At 35.3% G+C, this 17,369-nt stretch overlaps 2 protein-coding genes across 2 annotated transcripts; one reads left to right on the top strand and one right to left on the bottom strand.

Moving 5' to 3' along the window:
* Window positions 1-596: 596 nt before the first annotated feature.
* On the top strand, window positions 597-3,215 carry LOC120269180. Its single transcript, XM_039276510.1, has 5 exons — window positions 597-724; window positions 1,400-1,452; window positions 2,029-2,202; window positions 2,711-2,788; window positions 2,876-3,215. The coding sequence occupies exons 1-5, from the start codon at window positions 674-676 to the stop codon at window positions 3,042-3,044; spliced, it is 525 nt and encodes a 174-aa protein (XP_039132444.1). The 5' UTR covers window positions 597-673; the 3' UTR covers window positions 3,045-3,215.
* Window positions 3,216-4,222: 1,007 nt separating this feature from the next.
* LOC120268646 (eukaryotic translation initiation factor 4E-1-like) lies at window positions 4,223-7,433 on the bottom strand. Its single transcript, XM_039275956.1, has 6 exons — window positions 7,131-7,433; window positions 5,470-5,635; window positions 5,202-5,327; window positions 4,468-4,533; window positions 4,337-4,385; window positions 4,223-4,251 (listed from the first exon to the last, which is right to left on the bottom strand). Exons 1-6 carry the CDS (start codon window positions 7,397-7,399, stop codon window positions 4,223-4,225), a joined length of 705 nt encoding a protein of 234 aa, XP_039131890.1. The 5' UTR covers window positions 7,400-7,433.
* Between the last annotated feature and the right edge of the window lie 9,936 nt (window positions 7,434-17,369).

Below are 17,369 nucleotides of genomic sequence, written 5' to 3'. Positions count from 1 at the left end.
AAAACATTATAAAACATTATAAAACCAATCTAAAACTCTAAAATTTTAAACCCCAATATTATAAAACCATATTCCTTAAATTTTAAAACCTAAACCCTAAACCCTTAATCCTAAATCATAAACCTTAGACAATATATTGCAATGAAGGTTTGCACCTTAATTACAATTTAGAGTTGAGGGAACGAGTTTCTAGTTTACGGTTTAAGATTAAAGGTTTAGATTTATGATTTAAATGGCAAAGAAAAATTGAAGTCTTACTTTAGAATAAAAAAAAAATAGAGAGAAAGAATAATGTGGATACTGATATAGATACCAACTTGGCATCCACAAGGAAAAACTATTTGGAAAACCTACTTTGTAAAATATTATTACGCAAGCCATAAAAAGTAAACTAATAACTTTAAAATTATCCATATATTTCAATTGGAGAACGGCTTCAAAGCTCATAAGAGAAGACTTGTGTAAAAATTTGAAGTGTAAAAATGGTTAAAACAATATTTTACAAAGACTTTGATCTTTTACTGTCAAATTTACTGTCACGTGCATCGCACGTGTCCAAAAAGTTCTCCTACCTAAGATCTTTGATCTAACGGTCAGAATTCCATCCCGAGAACGGCTTCAAAGCTCATAAGAGAAGACTTGTGTTGGCCGCCGTAAGCTGGAGGAGCCGACGATGGAGAACGATTCCGATTCCGACTCGCCGGAGGAGGTCACGGCGGAGCAGGTTTGTTCGTCATTCCTCCGATGTTCTCAGTTCCATTGAGAATCAAAGGCCATTGTGACCTATATATCTGTAATTTGTTATAACTTTTGGTGGTTTTTCTAGGGATTTAGGTTTTGATGGTATTGGGATTGGTTTTAGTTTAATTGCATAATGTTATTGTTTCCATTGGGGATTGTTTGGTTTTTAGGGATTTAGGGTTTTAGAGTATGTTTATTTTTATTTTTTTTGTATTGATTTTCGTTTTATATGCGTAATTTTATTGTTTTCAATGCCAACTGTTTGATTTGTGTAGTGATTTTGGTTTTTTTTAGGCGATTATATGATACTATTTTGGTGTAAATGCATTGTTTTTTTTTGGAATTTAGGGTTTTTGGTTACTTTGATGTTTTTTCTTTGATTTTGGTTTTGTATGTGCAATGTTATTGTTTTCAATGCCAAGAGTTTGATTTGTGTAGTGATTTAGATTGGTTTATAGAGCAATTCCATGACTTTATGACTACTTAAACTCTTCCGATAGTGAATTGATTGTCTCGCAAAATGTAATATTAAATATGATGATGCTCTTTCTATATTATACCCAATTTCTAGCTCTTCATTCAATCAGTGCTTGCTTGAAGAGAATTTGTGTAAGGTGATCAAATTTTAACGCGTTGTTTTACTTTTGATGATTTGCAGAGCATTAGGCAATATGAAGAAATAAAGAAAGTCCAAAAAGAAAATAAACTACGGTAAAGTCTGCCCGCAAGAATTTATGTTTTGTGTACTGCATAAAAAAAAAATTTTATTTTTTGATTTTGACAATAATATTTGTTTGCAAATCTGTCTTGCCAATTTGTTACCTACCCTTTGATTGCTTTTCGTCTATGTATCGTGTATGTCAACGAAGATATTGCTATTTTTATTTTCAACCATAGCTTAACTATAATTGTATTTTGTTATAAGTCTCAAATTTTGTATGTATGTTCTTGCTAGAAGGAAGCTATCCAAGTCTAGGTTTTTGTTGCTTCCTCAGGCAAGGCCTCTCATACTTCCTACGATGACCATTTCTAAATCTTCATGAAGTTCCGCTTATATAATTTGACCATATCTTATGCCTTGCCCCGTATTTTTCATTGATGTGGTAAAACAAGTGAAAGTTCAAGCTCTAGACTTTCATTAATATTAGCCGGGTTCTTTAAATGTTATAGCTTATTCCTGGTGCGAGGATCATATCTGTTCTCAAGTTATACGTTTTAGAGTTATCTTGATGTCTAAGTAGTGTTGGTAATATGAGTTCACTGTAAATGCTAAACTCCTTTTTGTAGGGAGGCTCATGAAGGGAAAGAGAGGAGGAGACAATGGGCTCAAAGAAGAACTAAAGAAAAACCAACCGAAGAGAATGTCCCTAAAGTTTCAAAAACCGAAGAACAACCAGAACCGCTTAATATACCAGGAATGCTTCCGAGTAACATTGTCAGTCTCCTAGCTGCTCGTGAAAAGTATGTTCTGTTGCCTCATGTATGAGTATCGTGTTTTTTTCATTTTGTTTCTCGATTTTGAGATATCTGCAAATATCATCATCTTATTTTATTTCTTCCAAATCACCTACTCAAGTTGCTTTTAAGTAGTCGCAAATTATATTTGGACACATGAACACTCACGAATTCGTGGGGTCACTATAGTTCAAATAGATCATTTATTTTATATTATTTGTTTAATCATTTTAAATAGAAGCCAGTTTTGTGTGCCAATAGCCAAACCGCTTTCATTTGTTTTATTTCAATACTTAGATTAATATTGATGCAAAAGTTTGTTCCTCATTCTAAAAAAGTGCAGATGCTATTATTTCCACCTATTTAAGGTGCCGCCAATACTTTCATCATGATTTATACTGAACAAACAAAGCAGTGAAAAAATGCACATATGTAACTACTTCACAACAATCTAAACAGTGTTCTTCTTATCGTGTATTATTATTAATGCAAACATTGGTGGTTTCATATGCAGGGTAGTCTTTTCATCAGATTCTGAAGAAGACACTCACCAGAAGCCAACCAAAAGAAAGAGGAGGCAAAAAAATTCTGGGTGTGCACTCTACCCCTTTCATCTCAGCGTCGGAATGGTCTCTTTTTTTTTTTTACCTATTTCTTAGCATCTTGTCTTATTTTCCAGACCCGATACTGTACTTTTGAAGGACATCCCTTCGGCGGAGTGCTCAAAAAACTCTCTGGAATTTTTGAAGAGGCGAAAAACACAGGTTGCAAGGTCATCTGCGGTTCTCAAGAATGCAAACCAAGCATTGCGGCTTCTTTCCTCTCAAGGCCTAGTGAGCAAAAACTAATGTAAGTTGTATCCGCTGTGAAACCACATTGCTTTGGTGCCAACACTCATCCAGTTTTGAGATTATCAGGGGAAAATATTAAACAATTATCGCATACTTAGCAGAGTTTTGTATCTGTTTCCAATCATCGAAATTATGCTTGTTTGTTATAATTGTTAGCTTAATTATCCATGTTTTTAGTCTTTGATTTGTTCTTTTATTTTTTTGCATTGAAATCACACTAGTGACTATGTATGAAACTTCAAATTGGAACAGTTTGTCTGGACTCTGGTCTGTAGGATTTCTTAATTTTGTCTTTTAGAAGCGTGTGATACATTATTGCTTTTTAGAGTGCATATTGCAAAATTATTATTTAATCATTTAAGAAGAAAAAAATATCTGTGAAACTTCCTAATAATAATATTGTCAAACTTCATATTTTTGCTCTGAAACTGTTTAGTTACTTCTGCAACTTTACAAGATGAATCTATTTATGCATAAAACTTTCTTGATTATAGTCTTTCAGAACTGGAAATAACACTTTTTATAAACAAGTTTTGAATTATATTATCTTTGATTTCTATTCCCGGATTATATTCTAGCTACACTCATTCATTTTTAATACACCATGGTTTATTAGATCAAACCATTGAATATGTGCCCCATGATGTTAACATTACATCTCAATGATATAGATTTATTAATATATATCCCCACACAGTAAATGCCTATCGGTTGGTGCAATATCATAATATATATATATATATATATATCATTTTGATTATTCAATTACACAAATTTATATTCTTGACAACAAACACTACTAGACATCTAATATTTAACATATTTATGAGCTAAATTACATTTATATGAGTCCATATTGGATTGGAATAGCCAAAGCAAAAAAATTTGTGAACTTCAAGAGTTAAAATGAATATATTTTTGATTTGAGGATCAAAATGAACAGTGTCTTTTATATTAATAATCAAAACAAACCTCAACAAAGATGAATAAAGACTTGAAATCTAAAATAAAATTATAAATAAAAGAATTTGCTTCAACTTCAACAAGTTATTCTTGTCAATCAAAATTTTGAGAAACTACAGAGAGAAAAGAAACAACGCTTTGTGTTGAGCCCCCAAAAAAAAGCCCAAAGGATCACATTCACATAAGATAAGAAGTAAAGACTAGAAAAAACATCACTTGTTAGCTTCTATGAGGTGAAAACCTAAATTTTGGTTACTCAATCAGAAATCCGAACATAAGATATCAGCAGGCTTTTGTCAACTGCAAGCATTAGAAAAAAATCATACCTGATATCGACTCTTTCGCAAAAACCCTATCATGCTTCTTTGCATCATCCTGAAAAAAAGGAATCATCAAATGTTACAAAAGATGCATGTTTCTCACAATAAGGGTTCCCACATAGAAAATATAAACTCACATGAAGAATAAAACCAATGTTTTCCTTGTAGTCAAGGAACTCCTTCCACTGTTTGCCAATGCTTGCCTGAAAAAAAGAAATTAAGTCATGAAGATATTAAATAACGAACAAGAAACAGTAATTTAGTCAGTTTGTCTCAACTGTTTTCTTGTCTTTCTTGGAATTTCCATTGACCCAAACATGGCTAAAGTTCAAGCCTTTGTGAGAAAATAAACATGCTGGGACATCATTGATTTGTCAATTTATTCAAATTGGCAAGATCCAAACCTAATTGGATTGAGATGATTTAGTCTGTTCTCAAAAGAGAGAACCCAATTGAAAGAGAATTAGGTTAAACAGCTTGTCACATCCACAAGCTAGACTTGAAAAAAACACAATGCTGATATAAGATGATTGCAGCTCACAATATGACACTTTTGCTTAAGTTAATAGCAGGTGAACAGTATGGAAGATGTTGGCATGGATGAGTAGAACTAAGTTTTTCACAATATCCGTTTGCCTGGTGATTGTGCAGTGTATCACACACTTATTGCATTTTGAAGTATCTATTACTGAAATTCTGAAGGATGATATTATTTCCTTCTATACAAGCATGAAATGGAACATGGAATTATGCTAAGAATCAGTGAAAACAACACCAAATAAAATCAGAGCATTAAAATTGACTACATATAACAATAAAGAAATGTTTAGGTTGATTGGAGAACCAAAACTATAAAACAATTGCTGTTTACCTGAGCAACTTCATCTGAACCATTTTGTGTCCATAAAGAAATCTTTTCCTGTTTCGCTCGTACATTAACTACTACTCCGCATATATAATCACCATACTCAAACTGCTCTCCAATCATTGCCAGCAACTAGTGAAAACAAAAAAGGGGATAAGTTAAAAAAATGTATAGTTTTTAGCATTAATTCTGAACATGAATTTCCATTAGACTAGAAGCATACTACTTGCTCAGAGAAAGGAAAAGAGAACAAAAAGATAGATCAGAAACACACTGTGTACAGCCACCAGCTATCAGCTTTTCCCTTAGGGCAGCTTATGGTCCATTTTCCTCCACGGGCACAGGTTGGATCCTCCCATTTGGGCTCTATGCCATATTTGAAACAATGAAAGTCTGCTCCCACAACCAGCTTGCTTGGGCGACGCACATTGTTGTACACACTGGAAAGTAATGATTATGTTATTTGTTATTTAAACAAAAGTTACAACAGAAGGCTCAATCATGGTGCAACTAAAGAAATACATGCCACAAAAAGGAAAGAAAAGATCTAAAATTTTCAGCAGTCAGGATGGGCCATAAATCTAACTAATGAACCTAAGTAGAAATACATGAAAAACAAAAAAGGCAAGTTAAACAATATAAGCCAGGTTGACAGACTAATTATGACCGTTAAGCAATATGAAGAGGATGGAAAGATACTTGAAAGGATGGATGCATGATGACAGGCTAGGATTTATAAGCTTATGAGTATAGAATGCATTATCATCAAATATTACGGGTACCAGATGCACCAATATTGGTGTGATGAGTGATACAAACCTTTATGTGAAAAATAACATATTCTCCAGAAAGATTAAGTACCACCAAGTTCACTAGTAAGCTGATGCAACTCTGCTACTCAAGTAAACCTCTTGTACTGCAGACTCCATTTAACACGAGAATCATCTTTTTTTTATTAAAAAAAAAAAAAACCATTTTATCTACAGATTTGATGACAGGTTATCAAAAATATTTACAAAGTAATACTAAGGTGCCTTAAGAAGCATGACTTTATGAGCATTTTAACCCATCTATCTACATCTAAAGTGAATCTTTGAATGTATTTAGTGTGTGGGATAAGCATTGCACTTGATATATCTCATGTTTGCTATAAAAGTTCTAAAATAGTGCATCATAGAGTGGATAAACTTCAAATATACAGAATAATTTAGTTATAAATATTGAATTCTTAAATACAACACCATTTTCTAAAGAAGTTCACCATATTAAAAATTTTTTTCCTAGATCCTCAACATGCACTCCTCTTTCTATAAATCAATACTGAAACCCTCAACCTGCACACTTTTTGATTTGATCCTCATTTTATAGAACTTATTTTTCATTTTCACAGTCCAGACTTCATTCCACTATCTTGTTCTCCTTCAATTACTTTAACTAAAAAAAAAAAAATTACTGATCATTTCTCATCATCAACCAACTAAACTTATGCAATAATGAAGGAAATTCAAAAGTCTTCCCTTAAATATCACACCACTTCATTGCGTCCCTTTACTCCAATACCTCTTCATTACATCACTTCACAGCACCCTTTCACTGTGGCACAATTCATGCCATTTTAACTTCCCCAAAAAAACCATGTTTTTTACAGCAACCAATCCAGATACACTCTCAAACATCAATCACTAATCACTAAGAATCAAAACACACAAAATAAAAAAAAAATATCCTAAAATTTCTCACATGAAAGAACCAAACAAGGCAAGAATCCAATCAAAATCAAACAAAATTAATCCTGCAGCTATGTTTGCATCTCAAAATCAAACACCATTAGAATCATCTTCTAATCAAGAGCTCAAACAAAAACCAAATCAGATCCTAATTGTTTCAATGAATAACAAGCACAACAATAGAGCAAAGATCAAAAAATCACCATACCCCCAGAAATCCTCAACAGTGGAGAAGGTGTGAATAGGGCGAATGGTGCTACCCCACGCCACCTGCCTTGATTTCCCAGATGGATTATCGAACCAAAACGTCCATCGATTCTCCAGCAAATGCTTCTCATTCAGTGAACCTCGTCCATGCGTCACCTCTTCCACCACCGGCGACGAAGCATCGTCATCGAAGGCCAATGCCGCCGCTTCGTCGTCGTCCTCCTCCTCCTCCTCCTCCTCCTCAGCCTTGATCTTCGTCTCCTCTTCCATCTCTGGATCGATCTCAGATGCGACGATTTCGGTGCCCAATGAAACGAAATGAACGATGAGCCCTCGATTGCTCAATCCAAAACACTCGTGAAATTTGAATTCGTATTTATACTTCTCAACCAAATTTTTTAAAAATATATAATTTTTTTTTTTATTAAATAAGTGGGCAAGCTACTATGGATAACAGTGTTGAATACACCATCCGTCCTCACCTTGTGTACAAAGGATTCATCCTCTGTGCACCTAGGGATGGCAATAATACCCATACTTGACCTAACCCGACCCGATCCGAGTTTGACGGGTAAACCCCAATTTGACCGGGTTTCGGGTCGGGTTCGAGTAAACCCGACTTGTATGAAACGGGTGCGGGTATGGGAATTCTAATACCCGACCCGTACCCGAACCCGAACCCGACCCGAAATTAAAATTACTAAAATATTTATATAATATATATCTACATATATATATATATATATATATATTCTACACTTCACAATTTAGGGTTTTTTTATTTTTTTCCTTTTTTTGTTTGGTCTTATAATTATATAATAATTTTTATTTTTATTTTTATTTTTATAAAAAAATTATAATTACTTTTTAAGTTATTTTTTTATAAAAAAATAATATTTTTTTATTAATATTTTTTTAATATTGGGGCGAGGGCGGGTATACTGCATGGTACTGACACTCGTCGGGATGCGGGTGTGGGTTTGGGTTTTTAAAACCCGTCGGGTTCGGGTTCGGGTATATTAGTGGGGTATCGAGTACAGGTACGGATATGGTAATACCCGCACCCGACCCGACCCGTTGCCATCGTGCACCCACCACAAAAGGCTCTATTCACTTTACTTCAGATGAGATTTGAACAAGTTTCTGCATAGAATAGTCTTACCACCACACTACATTAATGTTGGTTTATTTTATTTATAGACCCAACGATATTTTTAAAGTTACATAATCCATAAATCAATAGTATGAAAGTATTAAAATCATTGTATTATTAAATATATAATTTTTTTTAATAAGTAAGTGGGCAAGCCACTCTCGATGATAGATACTGGATGTGTATTGAATATACCATGTGCTTGTGTGCGAGAGGATTCATCGTACATGTGCCCGCCACAAAAGGCCCTATTCATCATGCTTCAGGATGGGATTTGAACACCCATCTTCCACATGAAAATGCCTTATCACCACGATACACTAATATTAATTTTTTTTAGACCCATCGATATTTTTTGAGTTACATGGTCCATATGTCATAAACCAATAATAAAGAAGTATTAAAATCATTGTATTACTAGATTTTTACTGATATTTTATAAATTTAAACTTAAATTTTTTTACTTGAATAGCTCAAACGGCTGCTAGAGTTAGTGGTGTAATTTTTTTATAATTCTGTTTTTCTAAGATAATTTCTAAGATAAACTCATAAACACCCTAGTTTGTGTAAGTTTATTTGACCTCAAAACTAGTTCATTAGTTATGAAATGAAATATTGTATGATATGTTGTTTATTGAAACATAAAATATAAAATAATTTGCTACGCCAAGCTTATACTTTATATTCCATTGCCCGCTCAGGTCAATGGGTTGTCCATATTTTTTTGTAATAATAATGATGATGAGATTTATTGTATAAATTGTTTATAAAAGTTATATATAATTTTTAAATGGGTAAGTATCATCTGATAGCCACAAATGTTTTCAGTAAGTATATATTTGTGTCACATACGTTTTTATATCGATATGGCCACTAAACTTATCTCCGATTACACTCATGGCCACAATTTTATGATTGGGGACTGTTTTCAGCGAAAGTGCTGAGGTGGCGTCTAATATGTATTATCTTTTAAAAAAAAAGATCTTAGGTGGCATTCCACCTCACCACCCTCTCTCTGCCCACTGCCACGTCAGCCAGCCACTCAGCTGAGAACTTTACCATTTCGTTCATCAACCCCTTCTCATGTCCCGAAGATCACACTGACCTAAACCCTTGTCTGAGCGCCCCTTGTCCGAGCGCCCCCATTTCTCCTCCCAATCTGATATTACCTCTCCACGCCATCAGCCCTTCTCGTCCGGTGATCTCCACGACGTAGACTTCTGAACAGATCTAGCAACACCACGGGTAGAATCCAAGTAAAAGCACCGGTGAAGGTAGTAATTTAGGGATTTTAGGTTGATTGGTTTTGCATTTTATTTTTTTTAGTTTGATTGTTGTTTAATATTAGTTTTTATGTTTTGTGGGCTTGTGTTTCCATAATTTAAGGTTGGAACTCCCATAAATGAATTAGTAGTTTTGGAGATGGAGATGAGAGTTTAATTTATTTTCCCTAAAGTGATTTTTTTTATCTAAAAAGGCATGAGTTTTATGTGTTATGTTGAGGTTGTGTTGGTGAACTTACATTTTGAAAGGCAAGGTTTTCGTTGTTAGTCATAGTACTCATAAGGAAGATGCTTCTCTTTCTAATGTGACAAACATCTCAGTGACAACAGACATGATTCACTAAAGCCTGGAATTTATGTTTTACAACATTAATTTAGTTTTCAGATTGATGTCCCCTGGTTTTGTTTTCCATTCAAATTCGCTAAATCACCAACCTTGGCTTATGAATTAAGGATGTGAATGAATCCAGAATGAACTCTTTAAATTTTTTCATTACTAGAAGTTATTTCTTCATTATTTGTTGGCATATATTAGTTTGCCATGTATAACATCTTCATGATTGAAAAAATATAAACATTCAAATTGTCAAGCATGGCTTGTCATTTTAATCTTATCTGCATCAAGGGATCCAAACTCTGAACTATATGTTTCTTAATTTTCTCAGCTAACATAAGTTTGTGAGTTTCTCATGGATCATGTTGGAATTGTGTTCGTGTTCTTACACTAAACAAGTATTAGCTTTTTTCCTATCAGGCTTAAATTCTTGCTTCTTTGAAGTCATGGAGACCATAATCTGAGTTGGTTTAGAATTATTTTGTTATCTCTTACATTAGCTTTATTTTCCCTAAAGTGATTTTTTTCCCCCAGTGAGTTACGTTATGCTATATTAAATCTCTTTATTTTTCCCAAAAGCCCGATGATTTATCTATCTTTGTTATTAAGGTTTTTCTCTGTTTTTCTTGGTTTTGCAACTTCTTCTTGTTGTTGTAAAAATTGTTATCTCTTTTTGGTACTACATTTTCCAAAACAATTTTAATAATAGAGAATTAAATGTTTTTCATTTATTGTTGCTTGTGATCCACATGCCAAGTTAATCTTTTGTTGTTTTTATTAGCAATTGAAATTGTATTAAACTACAACAAGTATAGTATGGAAGATGTGCTAAATAGTGGTGTGCTAGATGAACATCAATTGAGGAGGATGACTTCATTGATTCGACTATGATATTCCTTACGGTGATGAGGACTTCCAGTGGGTTTTGTATGAACAAAATGGTGAAAATAAAGGCAGCAGAGATATCCCATCTTTCCCTCAAAATAGCACAATAACATAAGGACTTGTTAGAGAAGAAAGTGAGTGCGCGGTTGATAATTAGAGGGACTTGTTCACGAGAACGGATCTGAGATGATGATGGTCACACTAGGTTTGTAGAGTTTAATGAAGAGAAGGAGATGTATAATCCAAGGTTAAGGGTGTAATATTTTCAACCTTGGCCTTGTTGACCAAGTTGACCAGAAACTTTTTTACTTCCCTTTGTTGTTTGACTATTTATGGGGATTCGACACCTGTACATCTTGCAACCTTGCTTCTCACCCGGTGGCTCCCTCCCCAGTGAAGCTTTTGGTCTTGTCATGGTTGATGGGAGAGACACTCTTCTTCTTCCTCTTCTTCTTCTTCTTCTTCCTCTAAATAGCAACCATCCTTTGAGTTTGGGCTGAAGAAGTAGCAACCTTCCTTTGAGCTTCGGACTGAAAAGGCCAGCCGTGAGGAGGATCTCAGAGCCGCAGCACTTGGGTTCGGCAGCGGCAAAGGAGGCTGAAGATTCACCGTTCCTTTCTTCATCAAGCTTCAGGTTAGCATCTAGGGTGTTTGTGGATGAAGCTTCTTGTTAGATCCCTCTTCTAAGCGTGGTTTGTGACTGTTCTTGTGGGTTTGTTGTGTTGTTTCCTTGCCTTGATGAGACCTACACCTTAACCTTTTGGTTTAGAAGAATATTTATCTTGTTTGTAATTCTTGTAAGCTTAAAGCTTAGTTTCTTGCATCCTTGAAGCTTAACTGGTGTTGTTGTGTCCAGCTTGGTTAATCTATTTTGCAACATGCTTAAACTTTAGAGAGTTTCATTTGATAATCATGCTTTGTGAGTATATGTTTTTATTTGTATCTTGTATATGTAAATGGAAGTGCTTGAGACCTTAACCTCTTGATGATTATATTTTGTTGAAAAGCATGACTGTTCTATTGCTTTGTTAGTTTTAAACTCCTTGATTTGAGTAGATGGTTGTAAGCCTGTTGTGGTGTTAAACTTGCAAACTCAGTTGAGTTCTTGGGTTATTGTTCACGTGTCATCTAAATCCTTGATTTAGCAATGTGAATGTTGTAAGTGAGAGTAAACCTTGGTTGTTGATTTTAGATCCTTGCTTAGCTATTTAAAGGAAAGCTTTCATGCTTGTAAATTTGGAGCTTTGAGTGTGCAGCCTTTAGGTTTAGGTTGCTAATATTATTCACACCTTGGTTTAAGCATGACCTCTTGTAATCTTGCCTTGATAGCTTATTATTTTGTGGTGTATTTAATTTGTGATTATAGTAACCTGATGCTTTAGTTTGTTTGGAATCCTCTTTGTCTAAACTTGGGGTTGTTTGGCCTTGTATTGGTTTAATCATCTATAGGTTGTCCTTAATTTAACTTTAATTGTGTTTGAAGCTGGACATCATGTGAGTTTGGTTTTGCATGAGATCATGACTTTTAATATTTTAATCATCTAAAGCCTTCTAGACCCTAAGTGCCTTGTTGTAGATCATTGTTGGTATTAGCTTAACATCTAGACCTAGTCTTTACAAGCACTTGTAAGCATGCTTTCTAAAATTTCTATTTGCTTAAATATCTTCAACTATAGGTTACGTGAACTTGTGTGTGGCTTCGGAAAGCATGGATAACATGCTTTATGATTATCTCACTTATGTGAATATTTATATAGTCATGTACTTTCGGGTTGTATACTTGATAGTTGGAATTTTTAATTTCCATCCTTGAACCTTGCATATCAGGTTATTATTTATAGACATAGGTATTTGGTTGTGGTTGACTTATCCTGCAATGATTGTAAATTCTTCCTCCGGGGCCTTAGTTGTAGTAGGCCCGGCCCAAGACTTAATTCTAAGTAAAAGCTTTTTGTTGGTTAGATTTTTGTAGCGAGCCCTAGTTCGCGGGACTTGAGTGAACCCGGACTACTGTAGCTCGGAGCCGGGCTAGGCTCTGCACCCGCAAGTCTCGTATTTCGATAATTATTATATATTTAAGTTATTTCATTATTTTTTTATGTAATTTTTATTTAATTATTTATTTACTTCTGGTCGTTTATTTATTTATTTAATTATTCCATTTATTACAGTATTTTTCTTTGTCTGTATTTTTGTATTTAGCGGTTTTTAGTACATCTCCATTCTCGGCTCGCCCTGACTAGGAGGAGTAAGTCCTAGCCATGTGCACATGTTTTTTACGTAGTAGCGCTACCCCCATGTGCGATCGAAGATCCAACCCGGTACGTTGATATTACTGTACATTACGTTTGCATTCCCGACTTCGCGATCGATGATCCGACCCTCACGTTGTTGATTTACGTTGTAGCTTGAGGGAGATGTACATGATTGAATCTGCGTGTTTTCCGTATTTTTTTGGATTATTTTTTTGTATTACTGTGTGTTTTACGTATTACGTATGAAAGTATGATATATTATTACGCAATATCACGCTTTATACATTGTTTACTGCGACCCCTCTCTGGGCCCTTGTGGCTCATACACTCTGTGAACTCCGTTCTGCGAGGGAGAAGATCAAGTCTAGGATCGGGGGGTGTGCGGGAGTGTATTTTTCCGTTTATTATCGATATCTACAGTAGTACACTTTTACGTGAGTGTAAAGGCTTGTATTACGGCCCGTATTTATGTTTTGTAAACTGTTGGGTTCGTCTTTGTGTTCTGTAGGGTTGCTAAAGCCCGTACTTGTAATATTTCAGTTTCCAGTATCCTATTTGTGCTTCTGTATTACTGTTTATATTTTGCTTGTTAGGGTTGACTCTGATTAGGTCAAATCGAGGCCCTAGCACCCTAGTGGGACCCAGTCCCGAGTGGATGCTGACCGATCTGTCTGCGGACCAGTACGTGATGGGGGCGTGACAAAGGGTTGGGTTAGTATTTTAGGGGGTTTTGATCAACTAAAGAGGGCTTGTAGAAATTGGGGGATTAAGAACAGATTTCAGCTATGGTTCCCATAGAATGATAGAAAGAGAGTGATCTATGCATGCCACAACAAACAATGTTCTTTCAGGATTTATGCAGCTCACATGAGCAAAGACAATCCATTAGTGCAAATTAAGAATGCTAATCTTGATCACAGCTGTGGAAAGGTCTTCAATAATTTTCATGTAACTTCAAGGTGACTTGCCACTAAATATTTTGACAAGTTCAAGGCTGATCCAAATTGGAGCTGCAATGGCATAATTAAACAAGTTAAGGATGACCATGAATTTCTCATATGAAGCTTGGAGAAGCAAACACTTGGCAATGAAGTGGGTCAATGGAAATGAGGGTGAGCAATACACAAACCTCACCAAGTATGCAGCTGAGCTCATGCAAACCAACCCAGGTAGCACAGTAATTTTGTGGAGGAATGAAGGTGTCTTCAAAGGGTTTTATGTCTATTTGAAGCCCTTAAAGGATGCATTCTGATCAGGTTGTAGGCAGTCGAGATTGACCCCAATGATTGTATATTACCCATTGCTTATGCAGTAGTGTTGGTTAAGAATAAAGATACTTGGACATGGTTCATGAATCTTTTGAGGAAAGATTTGGAGATCTAGAACAGCAGATATCTCATCATAATGAGTGACCGGCAAAAGGTTAGTTGTATGTTTAAACATTTTCTATTGATAGTAACTGTCATTTAATTTTTGAATTATAATTGCAGGGTTTAAAAAGGGCTATTCAAGATATATTTCCAGATGTTGAACACAGAAATTGTGTTCGGCACATGTATACTAATTTCAGGGAGAAATTCAAAGGGAAAGCACTAAAAGATTTTTTATGGAATGCTGCGAGGGCAACGTATATTCAAAGGTTTAACTATTGGCTTGGAGAAATAGAGAAGGTGAGTCCATAAGCAAGAAGATGGCTTGATCATGAAGATAGAACTCATGTAAGTTGGACTAGGCCGTTGTTCACAACCTCAAGTAAGTGTGACATCTTACTCAATAATACTTGTGAAAAAATTAACAAGTACATACTTTATACAAGGGATAAGAGAATCATCACAATGCTTGAGATGATTAAGGTGAAACTAATGAGAAGAATGAAAACAAAAAAGGAACAAATGTTGAAGTACAAGGGACGCATATTACCAAAGATCCAAAAGAAGCTAGACAAGATGAAGGAAGATGGGCAGTGCTACACCCCAGACTTCTCTAGTGGGCCCCAAAGTGCGAGATCCTTAGGAGTGGAAGGGTCTTTTGTTGTAGACATGATTGACGAGAACTTGCAGCGTCGCGAAAATGGGACTTAGCGGGTTTGCCTTGCCCGCATGAAATCGGTGCTATTTATGGAAATAATCGGCAACGGAAGAATGTGCATGATTCCTATTTAGTTTCAACATATCTGCTGGGTCTATGATCACTACATAAACCCCACCAATAATGAAGAGATGTGGCCAAATGTAAATGATGGTACACAAGTGATCCCACCGCCAATTACGAGAAGAAAAAGGGGAAGGAAAGCAACAACAAGGAGAAAAGAACCTGAAGAGATAGATAATGCTTTGAAGGCATCAAAATCCAATTCCATACCTTCTAGGTTAGGCAAACAAAAAATTAATAGGAAGGGTTTAAGCAAAGGTAGGTGTAGTGTATGCCATGCAATCGGCCATAACAAAAAGCATCATGAGAAAGTATGTATTTTGTTATTTAGTTCGATTTCGAGTTCAAATGCATTAGTTGAATGATTTTAAATATCATCAATGTTATTTAAATCTGTTTTTTATGATGTCAGGGGATTGAGAATGCACATGAACACTGCACCTTCAGCGTTGGCGAAAAAAAGATAGAAAAATACCTTATGTAATTTTTCTCATATATAACCGATTAAATAATGGAAAGCTGGTTTGTGTTGCATTAATTTATTTGCATCTTTGTTTGCTTCACAGAGAAGAAGCAACCAGGCAGCCAATCTAGAAAATGTCTTAATTGGTAGTACTACAGCTGTCAATTCACCAAGTCAGCCCCCTGATCTCTTAGGCATCCTACAGTCTCAAACAAGGCAACCAAGTCAAATTACCAACAAAGGGTCAGTATTAAATGTCAGCATAAGCATGTCTTCCCATATTAGTGTGGCTAACATGGGAAATGTGATCAACTGCACAATGCCAACTCAATCTCCAATAAGAGATGAGGGCTTCTTCCTCAGTCATGGATGGTGGAAAGGAAATGGAATGTTTTGATGATGGAAAACTCTGTTGATATTTAAATTATGAACTTTGTGAACTAGTAGTAACATTTTATTTTGAGTCAATGTCCTTTAGATTTGTTATGAAATTTCTTTTAAGCACTGTCAGTTATGTATTTTGTTGGATTTGTTGCATTTGTTATGATGAACTTTGTTGTAAGCACTGGATTTTGAGTCAATGTCCTTTAGATTTTGAGTTAATGATGAACTTTGTTGTCAACAGATTTATATTATGCATATTTATTCCCAGGTTTTCGATATATTTGTATTCCAGTTTTTATCAACTAAGCATATTTGTATTATGCTAAATTATTACGAGTTCGATGAAATCGGTTTGCGATTTTTAGTAACCCATGATGCAATACATATAAGACTGCAGGACTTATATTGTGCAATTTTTAAGCGTAAATTGGTATTGGCGGTGCAAAACATGTATTTTTTTGCAATCCATTATGCAAATTCTTATGAAGTAAATTGGTATAGTAAAAAAATTTCTCATGTGAAGAATGACAAAAAAGCAATATCAAATCCATGAGTGAAATAATAATTCAAAAACAATCTCACAATATCTCACAATAACACAAATGAAGTAAAAGCGCCAATCTCACAAGTATTCATTCAAAAATAAAAGTTAAATTTCAATCTCACAATCATTTCACAAAGCCTTCTAAACCTACAAGCTCTACATGCTAAACTCCATTACATGCATTCTCACAGAGCCTTCTAAACCTACAAGCTCTCTGTGCTAAACTCCATTACAGACAATCTCACAAGCCTTCTAAACCAACAAATCAAGATCAAACCCATGGTGATGCCCTAGTGTGGGCGAGTAATGCTCGAGATTGGTCGGAGTCATTCTCGATTCTAGTCGGATTAGCACACAAATATTCTTTGGAGGCGATGCCTAGTCGACCAAGAGAAAGAGTGGAGTCATCTTGGGGCGAGAACAAGGTGGGTCGTTTGGCAGGAGGGAACGTTGCCCTAGCCCTAGCCCTAATTTGATGAACGAAACGCTAGGGATGGTTCTCGGTGGCGTGGTGGCTAATGTGGCGTTAGGGCGGGAGAAAGGGTGGTGGGTGGAATGCCACCTAAGATCTTTTTAAAAATAGATAATGCGTCGGACCTCGCTCACCACTTTCATGGGAAGCTATTTTTAAACAGTGAAATTGTGGTAGTAGGTGTGACCAAAGACAAGTTTAGTAGTATGTCATTCTAGAAAAAGCAGTATGTGTGTGGCGTTATCTTTACGAAACATTTGTGGCCACCAGTGATAGTTACCCAATTTTAAATTCTTAAATTTTTGATGCATCTTCT

Source organism: Dioscorea cayenensis, chromosome 9 (assembly GCF_009730915.1).
Source record: "Dioscorea cayenensis subsp. rotundata cultivar TDr96_F1 chromosome 9, TDr96_F1_v2_PseudoChromosome.rev07_lg8_w22 25.fasta, whole genome shotgun sequence".
Classification (NCBI taxonomy): Eukaryota; Viridiplantae; Streptophyta; class Magnoliopsida; order Dioscoreales; family Dioscoreaceae; genus Dioscorea; species Dioscorea cayenensis.
This window is presented reverse-complemented; position numbering and strand designations above follow the sequence as displayed.